Source organism: Panthera tigris, chromosome E2 (genome assembly GCF_018350195.1).
Source record: "Panthera tigris isolate Pti1 chromosome E2, P.tigris_Pti1_mat1.1, whole genome shotgun sequence".
In the NCBI taxonomy this organism is placed as follows: domain Eukaryota; kingdom Metazoa; phylum Chordata; class Mammalia; order Carnivora; family Felidae; genus Panthera; species Panthera tigris.
The window spans coordinates 8,758,831-8,784,416 of record NC_056674.1 but is presented as its reverse complement, the minus strand read 5'-3'; the positions used below and the strand labels follow the sequence as shown (position 1 = coordinate 8,784,416).

At 48.1% G+C, this 25,586-nt stretch overlaps 1 protein-coding gene across 8 annotated transcripts; it reads right to left on the bottom strand.

Moving 5' to 3' along the window:
• Positions 1–5,278: 5,278 nt before the first annotated feature.
• On the bottom strand, positions 5,279–25,512 carry LOC102951139 (orphan sodium- and chloride-dependent neurotransmitter transporter NTT5-like). Of its 8 annotated transcripts, none has more exons than XM_042969493.1 (13): positions 25,275–25,511; positions 24,904–25,183; positions 14,200–14,460; positions 13,866–14,023; positions 13,632–13,758; positions 13,301–13,479; positions 12,103–12,213; positions 11,661–11,899; positions 7,898–8,084; positions 7,279–7,480; positions 6,978–7,137; positions 6,498–6,663; positions 5,279–6,283 (listed from the first exon to the last, which is right to left on the bottom strand). In XM_042969493.1, exons 3-13 carry the CDS (start codon positions 14,420–14,422, stop codon positions 5,801–5,803), a joined length of 2,235 nt encoding a protein of 744 aa, XP_042825427.1. In that variant the 5' UTR covers positions 14,423–14,460; positions 24,904–25,183; positions 25,275–25,511; the 3' UTR covers positions 5,279–5,800. The 8 variants fall into 8 exon arrangements, with proteins under 8 accessions (XP_042825427.1, XP_042825426.1, XP_042825431.1 ...); XM_042969492.1 differs by having other exon boundaries at positions 24,904–25,152; XM_042969497.1 differs by having other exon boundaries at positions 5,279–6,193; positions 24,904–25,152.
• Between the last annotated feature and the right edge of the window lie 74 nt (positions 25,513–25,586).

Here is a 25,586-nt window from a genome sequence, read left to right as displayed (position 1 = left end):
GTAGAGTCTGCTGCTTGATTCTTGGGGAAATGATGAGTGTGTACCATTTGCTGGGCCAGGGCCGGGTTTGGGGTCATTGAGAAGTTTGTCGTATTTTAGATAATTCCGGGTCTGTTCCCCCATCCCAGGCCCACTGTTGCTGTCTGACTTAGGCCCAGCATCTCTCTCTCTCTCTCTTTTAATGTTTATTTTTGAGAGAGAGAGAGTGCAAGCAGGGGAGAGGCAGATAGAGGATCTGAAGCGGGCTCTGTGCTGACAGCAGAGAGCCCATTGTGGGGGTTGAACTCACAAACCGTGAGGTCATGACCTGAGCCGAAATCGGACACTTAGCTGACTGAACCACCCAGGTGCCCCCAGGCCCAGCACATCTTGGCACTATTTTGTTGGTTTTCACTTTGGTGGGACAAAAACCCCCAACCATCTGCACCCCCTTAGTTTTTCCTTTCCAGTGGAAAAAGAACTCAGTGATAATAAGCAAATTATTTCCTGGAGAGGGGGTGGGTGGGTGCTGCATACATCTGCTTTGGCAAGAGGGGAACAGATGATGCAAATTTGAGAAGCTCACTGCAGAAACGTCTTTAAAGAGTCTAATTAGTGGGAAATTGCAGGCCACGCACACATGGAATTGAGGCAAATATGCGTCATTATACATGCAGTTTAACTAAACAACCCATAACAACCTAAACTGGTAATGACAAGACTGAACTGACAGCAGTTATTAAATAGCAAGAAAACCACCAACAACCATCGCGTCCAAAAATCAAAACCAAAACATCCTTCCTCCAAATTGGAAGAATTCCAACTATCTGCCACCTTCGGGTGCAGAATAGCTTTGAAATATTGCCAAGTGTTGTGTGGCAAGCAGATTTCTCCAGAAGATGCTGAATTCTCACTAGCCCAAGTAGTAATAATATAAACGATGGTGGCAATATTAATACAGCACTGTTTGAAATTTTTAAATTTTCTAATTGCTTATTGCTGGTCTGCAGAAATACTGCTGATTTCTTTTGTTCATTGATGTATTCTATGACTTTGCTAAATTCACTAGTATAATTTTCGCAGGTTCTTTGGGATTTTCTTTTTTTCTTAATTTGTAAAAAAATTTAATTTTTTTAATGTTTATTTTAGAGAGGGAGAGAGAGAAAAAGCGAGTGAGCAGGGGAGGGGCAGAGAGAGAGGGAGACACAGAATCCGAAGCAGGCTCCAGGCTCTGAGCTGTCAGCACACAGCCCGATGGATGTGGGGCTCGAACTCACAAACCGGGAGATTATGACCTGAGTCGAAGTCAGACAAACGACTGAGCCACCAGACGCCCCCTATCCCCCCAAATTTTTTATTAGAGAGTGAGCACGAGCAGGGGAAGGGCACAGAGATTTTTTTTTTCAGTTTATTTATCCAGTTCCAGAAGTCTTCATCACTCCAAACAGGAACCTTGTACCCATGAAGAACTCCCCGCTCATTCTTTTCCCCAGCCCCCGGCAACCACCATTCTGCTATCGCTTAGATTTGCCTATCCTGGATATTTCATACAAATTGAATCAGAACATATGAGGTCCCCTGTGTTTGACTTGTTTCACTTAGCACAGTGTTTTCAAGGTTCATCGGTGTTGTATCAGAATTTCATGCCTTCCTGTGACTGAATCACATCCACGGTGTGGACATACCACTTTTGTCCATTCATCCGTTGATGGACATTTGGATGGTTTCTACTTTTTGACGATTGTGAATAATGCTGCTATGAACGTTCACGTACAAGGTTTTGTTTTTGTTTTGTTTTTTGAACAGTGTCTTCAGTTCCTTTGGGTGTGTGCCTAGAGTGGAATTGCTGATATTTCTATGTTTAACTTTTTGGGGAACTGCCAGGCTGATTTTCACGGTGGCTACATTTCACATTCCCACCAGCCATGCCTGAGGTTCCGATTTCTTCAGAGCCACACTGACACTTGGGACTTTCCATTTTCTTTGGTTATGGATATTCTGGTGGGTGTGAAGTGGTATCTCATTTACGTTCCCCTGATGATTAATGGCGTTGACCTTCTTCACCTGCGCTTGTCGGCCCTTTGTGCATCTTTGGAAGGAATGACTGTTAGCCATGAGCTTCACCACTTTCGAGGCGTTGCCTGCCACCCAATCACAGTTAACTAGGAATAGGTGGGTTTTAAATGAAGCCAAAAAGGAGGCCCCGTGACCCAAGTCATCACCTGAGGACTATGTGGGCTCAGACATGTCGTAGTTTAGGAAAGACGAGTGGTTGGTCCTCAAGCCTCCAACAAGAGCCTTTTGCGGCTCTTGTATAGCTCACAGGTGGAGATTTTGCTGAAGCTCCTTGGTCCATGTTCCCCAAGGAGAAAAAACTGAATTCAACTGATGAGGCACACTTGGGGGAAAGTGAGCTGAAGTGACTGTTGGGCAGGGGCCCTGGGGCCAGTTCAACGTGCTGTTATGGCTTCTACTAGTACAGGTTTCTCCGGTCCGTACTGTGAATGTCCTGTTGTCAGGGGATTCTCCCGTCCAGAGACTGGAGCACGTGCGGTCGTCTCCAGGGCGGTCTACAGAAATTGCAGGAATCCCAGAAGGAGAAAGGGGAATCCCGGTTTTCCTGTCCTCACGCCTGCCGCGGCCCTCAGGGAGGCCATTTCCCAGCACAACAGCGCCACCTGCTGACACAACCTCCCTGAACGCACCTTTTAGGAAAAGGCGGCTGTTCCCGCTTTGCTGTGAAACACTCCTTGAAAGAGGAGGCCCCGCCCCTGGAGGCGTTGTGACTCTCTAGCCTTACGTCTGCGTTCTGGGGTAGGTCAACTAACTGGTAGTATCCACTGGGGTGCGGCAGCCACCCAACCCCAAAGCCAACCCGGGAAGACAGACTGAAATTTATAGTTAAGGTATTGGATGAGACTTTCTCTTTTCCCTACCCTCCACAAGCATCTGGTATTATTGGAACGATTTCCTCAAAAATCAGTGCAGAATATATTTCGGACTACCTTCCTCGCGTTCTCCCGGTCCACACACCTTAGGTAGGCGGTTTAGTCCCTGAATGTGCGTGTTTCCGGAGAGGCTTCATCTCTTCCAGGCCGTCTCCTGGATAATGGCTGAGGCTGAAGGGGTGGGGGAGTTACAAAGACTTATTCTGAAAATTAAGGATTCTGGTTCCTGACCATTCTTGGGTCATCTTTCTGCTGGACAGCCTGGTGGTTCCAACCCTCTGGATGACAGCCTAGCCCAAAGCGGGCCAACTAGGGAGTTCAAACTAAATTCTGGTTTAGCCACCAGCATTTTCTTGTTGGCCTGACATGGCCCTAGATCAGAGGTTGGCAAACTACGGCCTGTTATCTCTGGCCCTTGAGCTAGGACTGATTTTTTTTTTAACCTTTTTAAAAGTTATAAAAAAAACAAAGAATATACAATAGAGGCCATATGTCCTGCAAAGCCAAAAATATTTATTATCTGGTCCTTTATAGGAAAGGTTTGCCGACTCCCGTCTGAGCTGCAGCTACTTGCTGATGCCACGCATGTGGCTTAACTTAGTCAATGTATGGTCATCCAAATCCAGGTTAAAACAACCCCCCTCACCCCTGCTGCAAGACCTCTTCCACCACAGCCGTTGCAGAGGGGCCAGAGGCTCCCACTCCACTTTCACCAAGATCGCCAACCGCCGCGCCTCCCCCCCCCCCCACCCCCGGCACACAGGTCACCTCAAATGTCCTCGTTTTCGCCTCCATGCTTGTGGAAGCACCCACCTCAGACTGGGGAAGGTAGGTCAAGAAGTGGTTAACCTGGTATGGAAATGAACAAGAAAAGGTTCCCAGACTAGAAACCCGAGGACCTCAATTCTATTTGCACCTGAGTCACTGGTTACTTGATCTCAGAGCGGCTGTTTCTCTTCTCTGAGCCTCCTGCAGTTTCCACTCCCTGGAAGGAGAGGTGCGTGAAGGAGCCCAGCAAAGGGCCCGTCTGTTGCCTTGTCTAAGTGCTAACAGAGGCCTGGGGGCTTCTGAGGTCCCAGAGGACCTGGGACGGCGTCCTCCATGCGGGGACTTCTCACCCCACAACCTCGCACAAAAAAAACACCTTCTTGCTAGAGGCCTACGTGGGTTAAGATGCATCATCTACACTGGCTTTTATCTTACCCCGCCGGACTCTTGGCATACCTGGCCTGGGGTGGCCGGCCCTGACTCGGAGAGGGGAAGAGACTCGGAGAGGGTGAGAGAGGGTACGGGGACCAGGCCCTCTCCACCCAGCTCGTTTCCTGAGCCATGTCATCCCAGACCCAGGGTCCCTAGAGAGCAAGGGAGGAGGCAGGAAGGCAGGAGGGGTGAGTCTTAGACACAAGGAAGGGCCTGTGAGCTTCTGCCTCTGCCTTTTCCGGGGCTCTTCAAATCAGGTTGTAGAAGCCATTTACACTGGAGATGCAGGAGGAAAAATTTAGATTTTTTTCAACCAAAATAAGCAAGACAAAGCTTTGCCAATATTAAGTATGTAGAATGACAGCAGGTCACAAGTAGATTTCTTACATATGTTGGGAATATTTTCTCAAAAGGTTGTCATGGATAGGGGAGTGTGATAAAGAATGTTTAGAGGCCTCTGAGGTAAATAGAAGGTATGAATGGGCAGGCAGGCACTTGGGAGGTGATTGGGAACCAGAGAGGGTGGTGATGGGACCTTGATGCCCAAGGTCATGACCTCTGGGGATGGGGAGTTACCCAGGAAGTCCCTAAGAGGTGTGGCTTCTAGAAGGTGCCTCCCCCCACCCCCCAGGTGCCTTCACTCCATCTGATATTCAAAGAGGTAGGGTGGTGCCACTTATCCCCGCAGACAAACCTAGTAAGCTCTATGTTCTTTCTCTAAGACTCCTGGGTCCTGAGCCCACAGAATCCAGGTGACCTCCCTCCCGGCGCCCAAGTGGGTGACCGACCACCCCACGTGAGAACAAAGCATGATAGCTAGAGAGGACCCACCTGCCAGGTGCTGTTCTAGGCATGCTACCCTCTTGGTAGATGATAATTATAAGACATTTAGTATGGTCACCCAACTACCAAGTTAGGTTTAAGGGTTAACACACTTTCTAGATTGAGTGATACTGATTGCTGCAAAGTTCCCCAATGGTTTGGCTCAACTCCAGAACAAGGAGGAGTCTAGAAACTCAGTATCTGTGTCCCAAAGGGAATGGGAGATTGGAATCACCAGATGGGACACTCAGTTCACCAGAGGTTGGAGATCTGGACGATATGTGTGTAGAAGGAGGCTGATGGAAAGAACACTGTGCCCACAGCCTGTGCGCGGGGTCTCAGTGGATCAATTTATTGACTCAGCTTTGTTATCCCAGCCCCGTTCTGAGAGAGCAGCCCTGGAGGCGTTAGCTACCCCAGTGTTCCAGGTTGGTGGTCGAGTTTGGGGTTTGGAGAGAACACTGTCTGTCTCCATGATAACTGGGAAGGCTGGATCCCGGAAAGTGCCTCGAGGCCCATCTCCATCATGCCAACATGATGCTCCCTCCTCACAGGGAGAAAGGAGGCCCTAGGTGCAGCCCTGTGAATGGCTGAGTTGATTTCTTCTGAATTCTCCAACCCCAGAGCAGAGTGTTCCACTTAGCAGAATCGGTATTATTCCAGGAGAGGAAGGCGCTCCTGAGTTGTCCGTTTCCTCCCAAGGCCAACTGAGTGATGTCAGTGGTTGCTAGGCAAAACTTCCATGTGTCCCTCTCCCTACTTCCCGACAGGACCGATTATTTCTGTAACAAGGTGGACGCTAATGCCAGATTTGGAAAAATAGGTGGTGTCACCAGTTATTGAACAGAGTCCTAATTTTCTTCCTGGGTCTCCCTGCTCTTGTCACTGTTGTCTATGGTTACTGAGGCCGGGCTCACCTGCCTTGAAACGGGAGTGCTGGCATTCCTCATGGACAGCGCAGATGTCAGGGATGAAATGACAGGCAGGCTGAACCAGGAAGAGCTCTGGTTGTACTCACTCAAGGGCAGGCTGAACCTCCATAAGGAGCTCAGGTTCAGCCTCCTAATCAAGGGTGGGTTGACTTTTCTAGATGAGCATTCAGTGTCTGTCTTCTGGGACGTCACCAGTTGGTGTCTGGGGTACTGCAACGACTTGGGGGGCACCAAGGGCATCTTTTTGGACTGTAGCTTTTCAAAGGGATCAGAAGCAATGTGGTCCTCGAGGTGCCACCAGTGGTGGAGTGGCTGCACTGGGATTGGCAGAAAGGTGAGGATGCTGAGGAAGGTGACCCAGCTCAGGGTGCTCTGCAGGTAGGGCTGTTTTACTTCCTGGCTCTGGAGGCCGAAAGAAGGGAGCAGCGTGGGAGGAAGTGGCGGGGGGGGGGGTTCAATCCCTGCGATGCTGGGGATTCCACTCCCCAGGGACTGGGAAGCTGGCTAAAGGTTCCCTGGGGATGGAAGGAGCCCAGACCTCGGGTCTCCGTGGAGTGGGAAATGAGATGAACGGGGCCCAGAGTGGTGGTGAGAGGCCAGGGTAGGGGGACCTCACCATACTGCTGTTCCAGGCGATGTAGTAGGACGGTACCCTCCGGTGGAGCTGCGTGAGGCAGATGGTGAAGAGGGCCAGCAGCCCAGGCAGGGTCACGTAGCGCCACAGGAAAGTGAAGAAGGACCACAGCAGGTGGCCCAGCTTACTGAACATTTCTTCCCTGAACCTGGGGAGGGAACAACAGGCGTAGATGTCTGGGTAGGAGCCCTCCTCTGGCAGCCGGCACCCGAGCGCTTGGGAGCGGTTCTCTCACTGGCTGCCAAGTCCTGCTGGGCCCTCGCTGAGGACGGGAACCTGCATGCGTGTAGTGCTCCAGCCCTCTGCCTTCAGACTGTCCCCTATGGCCCCTGGTTCCTGACTGCTCCTTGTGCCTGTACCCCGCCAGCCGCTGGCTGGGCCCCCCTGCTGTGGGATGGACAAAGGGAGCAGAGACCTGGGGTGGGTCCCTGGCTGGATGGGCCCCCGGGGCTTGGACGTCACCTCCTGGCTCCATAGATCCAGGCCAGGGCCACATTCTGGAAGGCCACAATGACGATGAGGGTGAGCGGGACCAGGCAGTCATCAAACAAGGACATTATGTAGCTGCCAGCATGGCTGGTGAAGACGAGGCTGCCCAGAAAACCTCCCAAGCAGATGAGCACTGTGACAAAGGCAGGTTTGGCCACACTGAGGTCTATGCGCAGGGCTGGGCTAGGGGTCAAAGTGAGCTCTACAGATTGGGGTGGCCTGGGGAGAGGGGGCAGCAGGGCAGGGTCTTTGCTAGGCCGAGAACCCACAGTACCTGAGAGCAGCTTGGGATACCTCCTGAAGAGGGAGAAGGAGGTCTGGAGGGGACAGACAATGCCTTCCAAGATGCTCATCAAGGTGCTCAGCCCCATGATGACCAAGGCCAAGAAGAAGAGGATGGCCCAGAGAGAGGCGCCAGGGAACAGCGAGATGGCTTGGGAGAAAGCTGCGAATGCCAGGCCAGGGCCCTCCATGAACTGTGGGGGAGAAGAGCTCTCAGGCAGTGGTGGGTCTGGATTGGGGGTGGGGGGGGAGATGGTGCAGTGATCGATTAGCAATGTCTGTCTCGGACAGAGGAAAGAGGCAGAGAGTGGTGGGCAGACGGCAGAAGGCTGAGTGTTTGCCCTGCTTGCTTTCCTGAGCTGTGTGAGCTTCACCTCTTTAGGCCGCAGTTTCCTCCTCTAACAAACTGGGCTCCTAGGGTTGATGTGAGGATTAAAGTCAAGTGACCACTTAGCGAAGACCCTAGTGCACAGGTAACGGTGGTGGAAACTTGATTATAACTGCCACCTTCCTCTGAAGATGCATGGGTGGCCCATGAGGCTCCTGGGAAATGCATTTCCCAGTGTCCTGTGGGGCCTCTGGGAAGCACCCTCCCACCCCCACAAACACACCTTATCCTTCTGGGTCATGATGCTGCAGGATGGGGAGAAGTGGATGACCGGGTACTGGAGGTGTTGAGGGAGATTGCTGATCCAGTCTAGGTAGTCCAGGGCGGGCAGGAGGAGGATGTCTTCCGGGGGCTTGGCATCCTGAGGCAGCACCCCCTTTTTTATCAGGCTTATCAATTTTGAGACACTCCTGAACGGGAAAAGCAAAGGAAATGTGGTGAGCAGTCTGGCCCCTCTGCTGCCTGAGAGGAAAGTGAGTTGTGCAAGAGGAGTTCAGCCGAGTAACAAGGGCAAATAGACAGGGGCTGGAAGTGAATCAGGTGGACTTGGCAGGGGAGTTGCACTGGGGAGTCCCCGAAGGGGCAGAAGACTCTAGATTTGTTGTAGCTAGGACTCCTCAGTGTTACGGGTTGAAGTGTGCCCCCCACTAAATTCATATGTTCAAGTCCTAAGGCCCACTACCTCCGAATGTGACTTTGTTTGGAAAGAGGGTTGTTACAGAAGTAATTGAAGATGAGGTCATACTGGCCCCTAATCCAGTAGGACTGGTGTCCTAATAAAAAGGGGGATATTTAGGGGCACCTGGGTGGTTCAGTCAGTTAAGGATTGGACTTCGGCTCAGGTCATGATCTTGTGGTTCATGAGTTCAAGCCCCACATGATATTCTGTGCTGACAGCTCAGAGCCTGCAGCCTGCTTCAGATTCTGTGTGTCCCTCTGTCTCTGCCCCTCTCCTGCTCATGCTCTCTCTCAAAAATAAACATTAAAAAATATTAATAGGGGCGCCTGGGTGGCTCGGTTGGGTGTCCGACTTCGGCTCAGATCATGATCTCGTGGTTCATGGGTTTGGGCCCCATGTCGGGCTCTGTGCTGACAGCTCAGAGCCTGGAGCCTGTTTCAGGTTCTGTGTCTCCCTCTTTCTCTGCCCCTCCCCCACTCATGCTCTGTCTCCGTCTCAAAAATAAACATTAAAAAATATACATTAATTAAAAAACCCAGTTCATTCATTTTAATTGGCAGATAGTATTCCATTCATTGAATGACTATACTAAGATTTGTTATCTACTCACCTCCTAGCAGACATTTGGATTGTTTGCAGTTTCGGCCATTATACCTCTCCTCCCACAACTCCAATTAAACATAGATTAATCTTGGGGCGCCTGGGTGGCTCGGTTGGTTAAGTGTCCGACTTGATTTTGGCTCAGGTCATCTCATGGTTCATGAGATTGAGCTGTTCATCGGGCTCTGCACTGACAGCACGGAGCCTGCTTGGGATTCTGTCTCTCTCTCTTTCTGCCCCTCCCCCGCTTGCTCTCTCTTTCAGAACAAATAAAAAATAAACTAACCCTCCCCCCCACATATATTAGTCCTATAGGTCACTGAAGGTCTTCTTCAGTTTTTTCGTTCTTTTTTTCCTCTTTGTTTCACTTTGTAGAACTTCTATTTACTTGTCCTCAAATTAACTGATCCTTTATTCTGCTGGATGAATACTAAATACATCCAGTGAAACTTTGTTTTCATCGACTTTGAGTTCTATAATTTCCATGTGGTTCTTTGTTAGATTTTCCATATCTTTCCTAAAATACCTCCACTGCTTCCATTTTACTCATCTTTTCTATGCAATCCCTTAACATATTTATAATCGTTGTTTTAAAGGTCTTGTCTGCTCATTCTAATGTCTTGATGATCTTTGGGTCTTCTTTTTTTTCCTCTTGGCTATGGATTCTATTTTCCTGGGTTTCGGAATGTCTCGAGAGTGTTCAATTCCATGTGGGGCGTTGTAGATAGAACAACAAAGGAGGAAGGTCTGTGATCTGTTTTATTTTGCGAAATCTCGATAAATTTAAGACTTTTATTCCAACAGGCAGCTAAGAGTTAGGGCTATTTAGTTAGTTTTCTAAGCGTTGAGGCGAGCTGGGGTGGGTGACAGTTTTCATTAGTTTTTTCTCTGCCTTCAAATGGGATTAAGGAGGGCTCACGTTGCCCTCAGGCCATGCCCCCAACTTCCTGCACACTGCCCTTCCCCCCCACCATGAGGACTAGTATCTTTGATGTTGTCATTATTTGGGTTGAAGTGGGCCGGATAGTAGCTGTAGATGTTTTGGGTTTGTCTTCGCACACAGCTCCAGTGGGGCCACAGGTCCTGAAACCACAGGACTAGGCGGAGCTCCTCTGCTTGCTCCCTTGTCTCCCTTGCACTTCTGCCTCTTCTCCAAAAACCTTTCCTGGGAATAGAGAGGCAAACCATTGGGTCCAGTGGTGTATTTCCTTCTTGGGGGCTCGTTGCGATTCCAACACCTGCTGGCAGCCCATACTGTTATTAAATGCTTGCACGGTTTCTCCTTGTCAGTGCAAAGTCTCTCCATCCGTGACAGGCCTGTGCCTCCAGCCACATGCACCCGAGGAGCCACTTACCCCCAGATATGAAGGCATTCGTGGCTCTTTGCTCATGTACGATGAACTCATTACTCTCCTGGCTTTATTTAGTTCATGAGGGCTCCTTTGTGTCTACTGCTCTTCAGTAACATTATAGGAAAGTATTATTTTTATTTTATCCATTTTTAAAATTGCTGGTACCAAGGAAGCATGGACTTTTGTATCCTTCAACATCCTAACTGGAAGAAAAATCCCACCTTGGAGATTTTTTTTTTTTTTTTTACATTTATTTATTTTTGAGAAACAGAGTGAGACAAAGCGTGAGTGGGGAGAGGCAGAGAGAGGAGACACAGAATCTGAAGCAGGCTCCAGGCTCTGAGCAAGCGGTCAGCACAGAGCCTGATGCGGGGCTCGAACCCATAAACTGTGAGATCATGACCTGAGCCGAAGTCGGATGCTCAACCGACTGAGCCACCCAGGAGCCCCGGAGATTTTTTTTTTTTATAAAATTTTTTTAATGTTTGTTTATTTTTGAGAGAGAGAGGGAGAGAGAGAGCAGGGGAGGGGCAGAGACACAGAATCCAAGACAGGCTCCAGGCTCTGAGCTACCAGCACAGAGCCCAATGTGGGGCTCGAACTCATGAACCGTGAGATCATGACTTGAGCTGAAGTCAGATGCTTAACCTATGAGCCACCCGGGCATCCCCCACCTTGGACATTTAAAAAAAAAAGATCCCAATGCCTGAAGGCATCCCAGACCAAGGAAATCAGAATCGCTGGAAGTGAGACTCAGGTGTAAGTGTTTTCTAAGTTTCCCCAAATGATTCCAATATGTAGCCTAGGCCAGTAACCTTTGATTGTGGCCCAGGATGCTGTACAACCTCTGCGAGTTAAAGGATTGATTTTGAAGTCTTCTTTACACCAAATACAATTTATGGAAACCTTTGGACGGTCCTGTCTCTGGGCCTATTTTCTTATCTATAAAGTGGTGGATATTAGAACAGTATCATTTGGGGGCACCCGGGTGGTTCAGTTGGTGGAGCGTCCGATGCTTGGTTTCAGCTTCGGTCATGATCTCACAGTTTGTGGGATTGAGTCCCACTTCAGGCTCAGTGCTAACAGCGCAGACCCTGCTTGGGATTCTCCTTCCCTCTCTCTCTGTCCCTTCCCCCCACCCCCACCCCCAAATAAATAAACATTAAAAAAAGTTTTTAGAATATTATCATTTGGCAGCTTTCTCTGAGAATGTGATATGATGATGACTATGATAACTGTTGCTGTTATTGTTATTATTATTGGAGAGGCCAGAGTGTGAAGGCCCATGAGGCTGGGGGATTGCTAAGGTGGAGGGAGGGACCTCCTGTTGGACCTGCAAGGCTGTAATTACTCACTTCTCAACACAGGTGTGGCCGCTGGTGGTAGCCCAGAACTCCAGCACTATAAAGATGATGGATGTGAGCAGCAATGAGGTCACCAGGTTGACCAGGGCCACCAAGGAGGCCACCTGGATGTAGCTGTTGCCTCCAGCCTTGGAGGACAAGTTGATGGTGGTGCCCAGGCCCAGGCCTAAGGAATAAACCACATGGCCTCCTGCCTGACGCCAGAGGTCCAGCGAGGCCCAGGATGAGAGCTGTGGATGGGGTTGGGAGAGAGAGACATTTGGGGGTGAGCCTGAGGGTAGACCCGTCGGTGAGCTGGAAGAAGGGCAAGCTGGGCTGGGGAGCAGAGGGATGAGGGGCGGGCTGGGGGCCTTAGGAAAGGTGTCTGAGAAGAAGAGTCAGAGAAGGCCTGGGGAGCTGTGGGAGGGAGGAGGTGTGGAGTCCCCAGCCTCACCTCTGTGGTCACCATACGTCTGAGGCTGGCAACTGCACCTTCCAAGAAGAGACTTCGGATGAGGAAGCAGAGGAGGACGATGTAGAGGAGGAATACCGAAAAAATCAGGATCTGGCCAGGTGGGTCAAGACAGAAACCAGAAGTCAGGAGAAGTGGGGAGGAGGGGCAGGCGGAGGCAAGCATTACAGGGAGCACAGGTCGGCAGGCCTAGAGAGAGGGAGATAAGCTGGGCTGAGCCGGGTGAAGGTGGCCTGGCTGTGACATGAGGGAGCTGTCAGAGGATTATCCTTAGGAGACGGTGATGTTGTTTTGGGGGAAGAATCTACCAATAAGCTGCTCAGAGGTGAGGGGTGAGACACCAAGTAGAGATGGCATTTATGTGGTAGGGCAGCTGGACATTATCATCTGCCTGGGTTTTATGGTCTTGGCGTGAGTTAACCGCATGGGACAATGTCACCGGTGAAGACAGAGGAAAAGCAACCGAGGAGAGACTTTGGGAGAGAGTAACACGGTCAGTGGGAATTTTGAAGTATTTCTGGTTCTTTCCACTCTGGGAGAGGAAGGCAGGCCCCCTCCCTCCATGTGCCCCTACTGAGCCTTTAGTAAAATCTGCTTTATCTCGAAGGCTGTGGAGAGATGGCTCCAGGGACACATGGGGTGGAAACCGACTGCATGAACTGTTTCGGGGGCCAGAAGCTACGGGTAAGGTTAACTGAAGTGACCTAATAAACACACCAGAATAAATTTTCCACGTAAGGAGAAGATGATCCAGGTGGCAGGGGCGTGGGCTGGAAGTATGGGTTGGAATAAAATGGAAGACTCTGGAAAGGAACTGGTAGCCAACTGGCCCCTTCAGGGATTAACAGGCCCTGTCAATATGCGGGCAGGCACAGGGTGCAAGGTTCAAGGGGCGAGGCTGTGGTCTGCTCTAGAAGGTCTCCACTGCTGTGACCTGGGGGTGAGGCATGGGGAAGAGTGGGTACCAGGCGCTCCTTCCTGCAGTGGGTGGGACAGGGGCAGTTCTTTGTGACAGGAGGGGTTGATGCTGCTGCTTTGGGGAGCCCTGGATGGCAGAGCCTGTCCTCTGGGAGTGGGGGAGGGTCTTGGGGATTAGAGAAGAGAGGTCGGCAGGAAGGAGTGGGATGGTGTCCGGCCGGATTGTGGCGGGGTCGGTGGGGGGGTAGGGGGGGTGGCTTACCTGCATTGAAATCTTCAGCCCTGTGATCATGGTTAAGAAGAGGAGGAACCAGGCTGCGAAGATGCCCAGTGTGAGGTGCAGGACGAGGGCGTCGACCCCTTCCTCAATGTGGCCCGAGGCGCTCAGGGTGGTGTGGTACCAGAAGTACTGGTGGGACACAGTCCGAAGGCAAGAGAGGTCTGGGGGGGGACTCAGGCGCTTAGGCACCACCTCACTAGGTGCCTGTCCCCCGCTCTTCACTTCCTCCCCCGTGGCTCTCACTGCCTCTCTCCCGCTCCTTGGTGCCCTTGCCTCCCTTGGCCCTGCCGGCCTCCCCTCTCCCTCTCCTCACCAGTGACATTGGTGGTCTTCACCAGTGGGCACTGGTTCCAGGGCAGGGAGTTATCAAAGGAGTTGGCCAGGTAGGAGAGGCTCCAGGTGATGATGACGCTATTATACAAGCTCATCAAGATGCACACCTAGGGGTGGACACAGTGGGCCTGAGGGACAGGATGGACAGAGACGGGGGGCCTGGAGACCACAAGGGGTGACTTGGGGATGCCTCTTGCCCGGGCCCCTCATTCACCAATATGCTAGCGTATCCTATGCCGCCCAGCCAGGGGACGAGCTGCTTCCAGACCCGGATGTTGTCCACACGCAGCCAATGCCCCATGATCATCTCCATGTACAGGAGGGGAATCCCAAACGAGAGGAGCATGAAGAAGTACATCAGGATAAAGCTGCCTGGAGAAGGGAGCCAGGCGCTGTGCTCAGGCAGCCAGGAGTCCCGGCCCCCCTCCTCTTTATCCCCTAGAAGTCTGGGTGAACCTCCAGGTGTCTCCTCCCCCAGGACCCGGGAGTCTGGGCTTCAAGACTTAAAACTCCTTCCCCAAACTCAAGACCCAGGTCCTTGGCCTTACCTCCTCCGTTCCGCTGACACAGGTAAGGGAAACGCCATATGCTACCCAGCCCAATGGAGAAAGCGACCTGCATTAAGATATCCTCGGTTCTTTTAGTCTCAGCAAAGTAGTTTTGGGTCTTGGTGGCCAGAATCTCCTTGGCTGTGAGCTTCCCAGACAGGAAGGAGGAAGTTCTGGGTCCCTTGGGAGCCTCTTCCTCTGATATTTCTTCAAGGGACTCCATGACTTTCTTCTTTCAGGCCAGCTAACTCCTGACGGAATCTTGGGGTCATCAAAAACAGCAGACTTTACGGGCTATGTCTCAGACACTGAAACTTCATGCCGGCAGGGTTTCAGGGCAACAAAGGGCCACAATTTACCTCTTGGCCCTTCTCACTAGTGGACTTTGGGCAAATAATTTCATCACCTTGAGACTCGGTTGTTGTTTTTTTCTCTCATCTTACAAGCTAGATGAATTTCAAAATATTTAGTAATGGTATGGTGTGAGCACCAATCAGAATGAACCAGCCATAGCCCCTGGAATGTCAGCTGAACATTAGCCCCATCTGGGGGCACCTGGGTGTCTCAGTCGCTTAAGCGTCTGACTCTTCATTTTGGCTCAGGTCGTGATCTCACAGTTTGTGAGTTCAAGCCCCACGTGGCTCCACGCTGACAATGTGGAGCCTGCTTGGAATTGTCTCTCTCCCCCCTCTCTACCCCTTCCCTGCTCAAGCTCATGCTCTGTCTCTCAAAATAAATCAATAAACTTTAAAAAACTTAGTTAAAAAAAAATCAGCCCCATCTGAAAGGATTAAAAATGACATAGTGGATATTGAGTGCCAAGGACACAGTAAAGACTCAAGAAACTCAGGTTTCTTTCCTTTCTCCTTCTAGTCTACTTGGCCCAGCTAATGCATGTGGGCTTCTAGGCCAGCGGTTCTCTAACCTGTGTATCCCAACCATTTGAGGAGCTCTCAAAAACCTCCAGACTCCTGCCTTTCATTCTCCAAGCCTCACTCTTCCAGATTCTGGTTCAAGAGATCTAAGGTGGGGTATAGAGATTGGTGGAATTAAAGAGCTTCCTTGGGGTTCTATTTCTGGAAAGGCAGCAAGATGGCGGGGGGGTGGGGGGGGTGGGGAGGGGAGCAGTGAGTTTCTGTGGACCCATCCCCTAGTGAAACAAACACAGCCTGTGAACATTACCAAGAAAGAAAACATTCAAGGACTCTGGAAAATGTCTTCAGGGCACACAGCAAACGTTTAGTCAGGAAAATCTACTAAAACTCACCATGAACAGGGAGAGTCTGTGGCACGTGACCCACAGCCTGCTCCCTCCCTCCTCACTCCCGGCCCAGTGCTGTGGAAACTGCACAGGGTTCCCTCTCTCCCCAGTTCCCACTCAGAGGCTACAGGCACCTTCCCAGGAGGGGCAGATCACCAGCGTTTGTCATTCCTTTTTGGCGACACGTGGCAGAGACGAAATTCCAGGAAAGTGTGTGGTATAAAGGTCCGGAGCCCCTTTCTTCCACTCTGCCCTCATTTGTGGCCCGACAAGTGGAGAATACTGGGGGCCCTGGTCACCCCCTTGCCCCAGCTCATTGGTGAGGTGGAGGTTCTATGTCAGGAGGGGCAACTCAGTAAGACCAGAGGTTAATGCTCCACGTGGCACCCTGCTCCAAAAGCACTCAGAGAGAAGCAGGCCTCTGTTCCCATCCAGCTCTGAAGATCTCGTCCTGGGAGAGAGACAGGCCTTCAGAACAAATGGGCCCAGAAGCTCTTCCCAAAGAAACTGACTTTATTTGAAACGGGGTGTGAAGAAGTTTAAGCCTGAGGGCACACTCAAAATCAGTAAATTTAGGCCAGGAATACACTAGAGAGAACGGAGGAAAGAGACAGCTAAGAAGATCCCTCCTGGCGTCAGAACACACGTCAAACACTGAGTTCAAAAACTTACTGCCGTAAAAAAGCCTGAATTTAACTGGATTAGATTGTGGAACAATTTATGCGTCAGCCACTGTCAAAAGCAATACAGCAATCAGCCGGGAATTCGTGGATCCCCGAGTTATTTCAAGAATGAAGATGGAATAAAGACAAAACTTCAGAGAGTGCTCTCACCAGAAGCCCTCAACTCCAGGAAATAAGACGGAGCATTCTTCCATAAGAGGGAAAGTTACCTTTTTAAAAAAATGTTTATTTCTGAGAGCGGGGGAGGGGCAGAGAGCGAGGGGGACAGAGAATCCAAAGTGGGCTCTGGGCTGTGAGCACAGAGCCCGATGCAGGGTTCAAACCCACAAACTGTGAGCCAAAGAGGGACACTCAACCGATTGAGCCACCCAGGCGCCCCAAGAGAGGAAATTATCCTCGATGGAAGGTCAGACATGCAGAAAGGAATCAGGAGTAATGGAAATGCAAATATGGGGATGGAACTGAGACTGCACAAAAAGTAATCGTAACATCTTGTTTGGTTTTAATTAAGCAAAGAGTAAGAATTGCACCACAGTGAAGATAAGGAGGGTGGTTAGTGGAATTTAATTGTTGTAAGTACTTTTTATTGTCTGGGAAGAGGATAAAAGTCCTGAGACCAGCGATGCAAGCCCCCCCCCAGACCCCACAATTTAGACATGGGGCTCTCAGCTGCTTCTGACCAGAGTCACGTAGCCCTTAGCTACTGTTAAAGAAACTGCCTCAGGAAATGAGTTGCCTCCTGAAAAGTCTGTGGGATGCTGTTCTGCCGGACGTAACAAGTCTAAGGTGCCGCGTTCGCAAGAAAACATAATAATTTGCGGCTTAGTAGTCACAGGATGTGGAACTTCTGCCTCTGTACTCTAGAGATGACATCACTAATGCAGTCTGCTCAGAATGGTTTATCGGTTCAGGCCCCTAAAGCAGAGCGATGGCCCTGCTCCAGTCACACCCAAACCAGTCAGGAACTTGCCAGAAGGTCAAGATGGTCAAGAAAGGAAATATAGTTGAGCAAATCCTTAATTAGTCAACATGATCTGGGGCGCCTGGGTGGCTCAGTCGGTTAAGTGTCCAACTGTGGCTCAGGTCATGATCTCACAGTTTGTGAGTTCAAGCCCTGTATCGCGCTGTGTGCCGACAGCTCAGAGCCTGGAGCTGCTTCGGATTCTGTGTCTCCCTCTCTCTCTCTGCCCCTCCCCTGCTTGTACTCTCTCTCTCTCTCAAAAATAAACAAAAAATCAGAGTGATCCAAGACCCTGAGACCCTCACCCTGAATTTTCACCCTTTAAACTACCCTCCAACTCCCCCCCACCACCCCCACTTGGAAGTCATCAGGGAGTTTGGGACTTTTCGGCATTAGCTCCTGGTTCCCCTGGGTGGTAGCCACCCAGTAAATCTTTCTTCACTGCAAAAGCTTGGTGCCGGTTTTTATTTGCTTGCTTAGCATCAGGTGGACGAACTCTCGTTTGGTTCGCTTAGGGTACCGATAAATATTATTTGATAAAATGCTGCATATTTAATATCCAGGGGAACCATTAAAAGAACAGCAAAGAAATGGAACTTCTAAGCTATAAGAGGGGAAAAAAAGACTAATAAAAACAAACCATGCACAAAGAATGCAAGAAGAAGAGAAAAAGTAATCTAGAGTAGATAGGGCAGGTACAAAACACCTAATTAAATGGTAAATTTAAAGTTAAACATTTCAGTATTTGTATTAAATGTAAATGGACTGAATGCTCCAATTACAGATGAAGTTTTCAGACTTAATAAAAACCTGAAATCAGACTAAATGCTGTTAACAAGAGACACCTAAAATGTAAGAATTTGGAATAATTAAAAGTAAAAAGCATGGAAAATAGTATTTCATGAAAACTCTACCCAAAAGAAAGTTTGTATAGCTTTACTAATATATTAATACATAATTTTTACACATTATAGTATTAATGTTTATATGTACTTAATATTTATATATTAAGATGCATTTAATATTTAAAGTAAAGCCTCCAGAGATAAAGAGGGAAATTAAAAATTTTTTTAATGTTTATTTATTTTTGAGAGAGAGATTGAGTGTGAATGGGGGAGGGGCAGAGAGAGAGGGAGACACAGAAGCAAGCTCCAGGCTCTGAGCTGTCAGCACAGAGTCCGACTCGAGGCTCAAACTCACAAACCAGGAGATCATGGCCTGAGCTGAAGTCAGACACCCAAAGGACTGAGCCACCCAGGCGCCCCAAGAGGGAAATTTAATAATGATAAAAAGTTCCCTTTCACTGGGAAGACATATGAATCCTAAAATGTTATGCATCTTTTTTTTTTTTTTTGAGAGAGAAAGAGAGAGTGTGAGTAGGGGGAGGGGCAGAGAGAGAGGGAGAGAGAGAATCCAAAGCAGGCTCTGTGCTGTCAGGGACGTGGGGCTCGATCCCACGAACCATGAAATCATGACCTGAGCTGAAATCAAGAATTGGACATTCAACTGACTGAGCCACTCCAGTGCCTCTAAAATGTTATACATTCCTTAATGTGGCCTCAAAATGTAGGAAATTGATAGAATCTACTTATCTTAGGCATAAAAGATAAAGAGCAAAAATTCATTAAGGATATAGAAGACCTGAACAACTTAATTAGCACATTTGACCTAATGAATATATATTTATATGTACACACACACACACACACACAATATTCAACACCTGCAGATTACATACTTTTAAAGAACATGCTAAACAATTACACAAAAAAATCAACCATATTTTCTGTAAAACAAATCTCAACAAATTCCAAAGGATCATAGTCACACAGAGTACACTTCTGACCACATGCAATTAAGCTAGAAATTAACAAAAATTAGTTTAAAGATCCCTATGTTTGGATATTAAGAACTACATTTAAAAATAACCAGTGGTTAAAGAATTGATTATAACAGACATCAGAAAATATTTTGAACAGAATGACAATGAAAATATTACATATCAGGGCACCTGGGTGGCTCAGTCGGTTGAGCATCTGACTTTCACTTAGATCGTGATCTCATGGTATGTGAATTCTAACCCACACTGGGCTCTCTGCTGACAGTGTGGAGCCTGCTTGGGATTCTTTCTCTTTGCCGCTACCCAACTCGTGCCCTGTCTCAAAATAAATAAACTAAAACATACACACACACACACACACACACACACACACACACTATAACTTCACAACTGTATTGAGTTTATTCCAGTAATACAGGGAAGTTTAGAAGTAAAATGTCAGAGACCCCTGGGTGGTGAGATTGAGCCCTGCACTAGGCTCTGTGCTGACAGTGTGGAGCCTGCTTGGGATTCTCTCTCTCTGCCCCTCCCCTGCTCACGTGCTCTCTCTCTCTCTCTCTCCCTCAAAAATAAATAAACATTTAAAAAAAGAAGTAAAAAATCAATGATAACATAAAAAGGATAAAAATGATACAATCATTTCAATATTTGTGTAAATATTCTACAAAACCCAACAACCATTCCTTTAAAAAAAACAAACTTTGTTTTTTTAAACAAACTGGGGCACCTGGGTTGTTCAGTTGGTTAAGCGTCAGACTCTGGCTCAGGTCATGATCTCATGGTTTGTAGGTTCGAACCCCACATCAGGCTCTGTGCTGACAGCTCAGAGCCTGGAGCCTGCTTCGGATTCTGTGTCTCCCTCTCTCTCTGCCCCTCCCCTGCTCATGCTCTGTCTCTCTCTTATCTCTCAAAAATGAATAAACATTAAAAAAAAAAAAAACTTTAGGAAACTAGGAGTAGAAAGGAACATCTGTAATTTCATAGAGGATATTTACAAAAAAAGCTACAGCAAATACTGTACTTAATGATAAAATGTTGAAAGCTTTCCCTTGGAGTTCGGGAATAAGACAAAGATGCCCACCACAGTCCCTTCTAGTCAAACTGGATTTAAAGTCTGGGCTGATTGACAGCATTCATGGTTCTAAGTCTTCAGTTTGTCCCATATCCACTCCCTTTGCAATGTGATTCTGCAGTTCCTCTCACTAACGAGGCCATAATCTACTTCCCTACCCCTTGCATTGGGGCTGGTGTGCCCATTCAGAGCCTTGCTGAAAAAGGCCTTCCTTGTTGCTTCTTGTTCTCTTCATTTTTTTTTTATATTTTTATTTATTTTTGAGGGGGGGGGGCAGAGAGAGAGGGAGAGAAAGAGAGAATCCCAAGCAGGCTCCATACTGCCAGCACGGAGCCCTATGTGGGGCTTGAACTCAGAACCGGGAGATCACGACCTGAGCTGAAACCAGTCAGACGCTTAACCGACGGAGCCACCCAGGTGCCCCGCTTCTTGCTCTCTTACACTCTTGTCACCACCCTGAGGACATATCTAGGCTAATTTGCTGGAAGACGAGACATGTAAATCTGAGCTGACCACTCCAGTGGTCCCAGCTCAAGCTAGTGTCGAACAGTCAATGGCCAGTCAACTAACTCCCTTACATATTAGTTGAGCCCACCCTCATGGCTTATGAGGTATAATAATAAATTCTTGTTGTTTTAACTCACTGAATTTTGAAGTAATTTGTTCTGCAGCATTTGGGTGGTAATCGATAATTGGTACAAGGTGCCAGCAGGGGCAACAAGATTTTTTAAAGTGTAAAGTTGGGATGAGAAGTAAAAAATGTCATTATTTACAGATACGATTATGTATGTAAAACATAAAACAGAATCTATAAACACATTATTAGGACCAGCAAGTGAGTCTAGCAAGGTGGCTGGATACAGGGTTAACGGAATACAATAAATAGCATTTCTAGATACCAGCAAGAAATAAATAGGTAATGAAAAAAATTAAAGATGACATTAATAATAAAATTAAGATATTTCAAATGCTTAGGAATAAATCTAACAAAAGAAAGATGAGACTTCTATACCAAAACCTAAAACAGATTATTAAGAGAAGTAAAAATTTTAAATAAATAGAGATTTCATGTCAACCCAGAGTATCATGGAAATGACAGTATTAAATAATTAGGATGGGAAAATATATATTCATATGGAAACAATGAAATTTGACCATGAGATTAAAAAATGAAAGGCAAATTCATAAAGCTTCTAAAGAAGTTAATAAGAGGGAGTATCTTCATGATCTGTAGGTTGAGAAAGATTTCAGAAACAGGACTTGGAAAACACTAACCATAATGGAAACAATAAGTAAATTTGAGTTCATTAGAATTCAGAACATCTATTCATCAAGAGGCAGCATTAAAATGTTAAAAGCCACAGAGAAAAAATCTGCCACACGTGTAGCTGAGGGAGGTTTTTTAAAAAAAATCCAGAATCTATAAAAAGCTCCTACAAATTAATAAGAAAAATATAAATAACCCAATAGAAAAATGTTCCAGGAAATGTGGAGACCTTTCACCAAAGTCATCCTCCAAATAAATGGGCAGTGAACAATATATCAGAGGGTTCAAACTATTTAAACAGAAGGGAAATGGTGATTAAAACTACACCGAGGGAGGGGTGCCTAGGTGACTCAGTTAAGCATCTGACTTCAGGTCAGGGCCCTCGTCAGGCTCTGGTGCTGATAGCTCAGAGCCTGGAGCCTGCTTCGGATTCTGTGTCTCCCTTTCTCTCTCTGTCCCTCCCTGCTCGTGCTTTGTCTCTCAAAAATAAACAAACATTCAAAAAAAATTTTTTTTAATTAAAAAACACATTGAGGGGCCACTTCACACCAGTCAGACTGGTAGAATGGAAAGGCGAAGAACACCAAATATTGATGGATGAGGAGCCATGGGGAATATTAGACACTGCTGGGGGGGAGGGGAATGGAAACTTACAAAATTAGTTTTAGAGATGGGTGGGCCATTACCTATTAAGATTGAAGGTATACAGGGGCGCCTGGGTGGTTCAATCAGTTAAACATCCGACTCTTGATTTAGGCTCAGGTCATGATCCTCACGGTTTGTGAGATCGAGCCCCGAGCGGGACTCTGTGCTGAATGTGGAGCCTGCTTCGGATTCTCTCTTTCCCTCTGTCTCTGCCCCTCTCCAGCTCACACTCCCTCTCCTCTCGCTCTCAAAATAAGCAAATAAACATTAAAAAAAAAAAAAAAGGAAGATATATATATCCCACGAACAGCAATTTCACTGTGTGCAACAGAGCACACATACAGGAATTTCCTTAACAACACTGTTTGCAACAACCCCAACAGGAAACGATCAGGAAGTTCAACACAGTAGCGTGGATATATATATATATATGTATAGTGATATCGCCAGTACAAAAGAACACTACACAACGAAGAAAATGAGCTACAGCCACACTTAACAATATGGATAAATCCCCAAAACTTCATATTCGGTGAAAGAAGCTACATCCTAAAGAATACATATCATATGACTCTGTTTATATCAAAGTCCAAAAACTAAAGTGTTTAGGCATGCACACTGAGGTGGTAAAACCATAAGTGAAAGAAAAGTAGTAATGGTCCTAAGGGTCAGAATGGTGAGTCCCACTGAGGGGCAGAAGGAGTTGGGGTTTGGGAGAGCCTCAAGGGAATATTCGGAGGATATAGGCGATGTTCTTTTTCTGACCAGGATGGTTGGGGTATTTGCTTGAGAATAGATCATTGAGCTGAACATTTCAGTTTTGTGGACTTCCGTGAATATGTACGATATTTTATAATAAAAAAGAGGTATATGGTATGTAAGAACATAACAGAGTCTCCAAAACACACTTCTGGGTGAAAAGTCACAGAATATCAAATGTTTGATACCACTTATGTAAAAAGAGAATCCATATAAAGAAGACGTCACGTTTCTAAGTGTTCATACACACGCCTGTAAATGCACAGAGGACTCTTTCTCACATAACACCCTCCCTTCTGCCCCTTCCCATCCTCCCTCATCCAGATAACTTCAACTCATCACTGATGTCTCCTCTCAGATCTAACTTCCTCCAGGAAGCCAGCCTTGATCACCTTTGCCAGAGGTCTCTTGAGATTTTAATACACCTTACACCTAAACACCCTTTCTCGTGCCTAGTGCAATGCCCCCAGTAGCCCCTCTTGGGGATGTCCTGATTAAAATGCTTCCAACAGGGCTGGGTGGCTCAGTCGGTTAAGTGTCTGATTCTTGATACTGGCTCAGATCACGATCTCACGGTCGTAAGACGGAGCCCGCCATCGGGATCTGCGCTAACAGCTCGGAGCCTGCTTGGGATTCTCTCTTTTTCCCCCTCTCTCTCTGCCCCTCCCCCACTCACGCTGTCTCTGTCTCTCTCAAAATAAATAAATAAACTTAAAAAAAACACACAATTCTTCCACAAACTGTTGAAATCTGGAAATGTTGCTATTTTGGTAGTCGGATCGCATCTCCCAGGCTTTTCCTCTTATTAGAACAGCCCTTTGTCAGGTGACCAGTTTCCAGTTAGAGGTTGGAAAGTGTGTGGCCCCTCTCCCACCCCACCCATTCAAGAGCCCACTGCACAGACTCCAGCCTGAGGGGCAGCCAGTCACCCTGCCCTGCAAATGCCTCTCAGCTCCTCTGTGGGCAGTACTGGCACCAGCATTCGCTTCCAGTTCAACCTGGTGACTTTAGAAGATGGCTTAGGGTTGTTGCTATTTGTAAGGCAGGCCATCTGCCTCTTCTTGCTTAAGTTTGAGGTTTTAGTTTAACTAGGTGCAACGTCTATACAGTCTTAAAAAATACCATGATTTATTTATTTATTTATTTATTTATTTATATTTATTTTTGGGACAGAGAGAGACAGAGCATGAACGGGGGAGGGGCAGAGAGAGAGGGAGACACAGAATCGGAAACAGGCTCCAGGCTCCGAGCCATCAGCCCAGAGCCTGACGCGGGGCTCGAACTCACGGACCGCGAGATCGTGACCTGGCTGAAGTCGGACGCTTAACCGACTGCGCCACCCAGGCGCCCCCAAAAATACCATGATTTAAAATGTTTGCTCCGGGGCACCTGGGTGGCTCAGGCAGTTAAAGCATCCGACTTCGGCTCAGGTCATGATCTCACCGTTTGTTAAGTTCGAGCCGTATGTTGGGCTCTGTGCCGACAGCTCAGAGCCTGGAGCCTGCTTCAGATTCTGTGCCTCCCTCTCTCTCTACCCCTCCCCCCTTGTACTCTGTCTCCCTCTCTCTTTCAAAAATAAACAAACATTTAGAAATAAAATAAAATGTTTGCTCCCTTTAGTTCTTTCTTTCTTTTTCTTTTGGAGGCACTGCTGGGATTCCCTTTAGGTTTTAGAAGGAGGCACAGCCAATTTTATAAATTGGGTATTATTATAGTATATGTATATATGAATATGTTATGCATGTGTATTTCTTACAAACTGGATATTACTATATATTATGTATTGGATAATGTTAAATGCAGCATATAGCACATAAATATATATTAATATATACTCTATGAATATGTGTATTACTTGCAAATTGGACATAATATTGGAGATTATATATATACATCCACTTTATCAGGAGTGTTTTCCTATGTGATATTCTTTACGAATATGATTTTTAATGGGTACTTATTCCAGCATCATTATATAAACCTGACCAAATCTATCATTTGCTTAAATCTTCCTGAGGGGACTCAGTCCTGTTTAGGTCAGCACCCAGGGACCCTCCTGAATGGCCCGGTGCTTCCAGCTCCTCCCAGCCCCCACCCGCAGCTGCAGCCACCACTGTCACCCCATCAAGGCTGCCTGCAATTCACTCTGCTGCCAATGCTTCTTCTGCCTTCACACCCCCTCCCCCGCCAGAGGGGTCAGCCCAGGTAGCACTTGCCTGGGATAGTTGTCTTTGTCACCAGTCCGGCCCCGCCTGGATATGGGAACTCCGTCTTTCTGGGCTTCCCCCTGCTCTGTCTACTCTCCGCCAGGCTCTCAGAGAATCAAAGGAGCGACAAGCAGTTTGAAGACCAGGCAGGAAACTCTTCGATCCAGATGGGAGAGTCCCAGGAGTCCACCTCGGAGCCGGTCAGTGAAGGATGTGCCTACAGCATCCCAACCCCACAGACTCAGCCCAGGTGACCTGCTGGGGAAAGTTGGTGTCCCCCATCGGTGACCTGAGGAGGGAGAGAGAGAAAGGGGGAGGGGAGGGGAGGTGGGATGGGGAGGGAGGAAGGGGCAAGACGTGCCACCAGACTTCCGCTCTACCTGCTGGCCTTTACTACTCTGCCTCTCGGTGTCTGGTGTCCAACCCTCCCCTCCCAGACTCAGGGCATCCTGGATCCCTAAATTCCTGGAGAGAAAGGGAGATTAGCAGGGGAGGCTGGGTGGTCTACATCCAGAGGCGGTGGGGGGTGGTGGCCGGGGAAACAAGATGGCTGGCGCCCCGAGAGGTTAGGAGCTGGGGGCTAGGGCCACTGCACCCCCCCTTTACCCGCCACTGACGCGCGAGTCTGGAGAAGACCGGTCGCTTCTGTGGGCGTGGCGAGGCAGGGGGCGCTGCCTGGGCGCGCGACAAAG

Excerpts from the sequence above, each read along its gene's own strand:
- LOC102951139 (XM_042969493.1), bottom strand. The coding sequence starts at position 14,422 with ATGGAGTCCCTTGAAGAAATATCAGAGGAAGAGGCTCCCAAGGGACCC. Across the intron at positions 13,759-13,865 it reads TAGGATACGCTAGCATATTG|GTGTGCATCTTGATGAGCTT; the intron begins GTGAATGAGGGG and ends GTCCACCCCTAG. Across the intron at positions 7,138-7,278 it reads GTATCCCAAGCTGCTCTCAG|TGCTCATCTGCTTGGGAGGT; the intron begins GTACTGTGGGTT and ends CCTTTGTCACAG.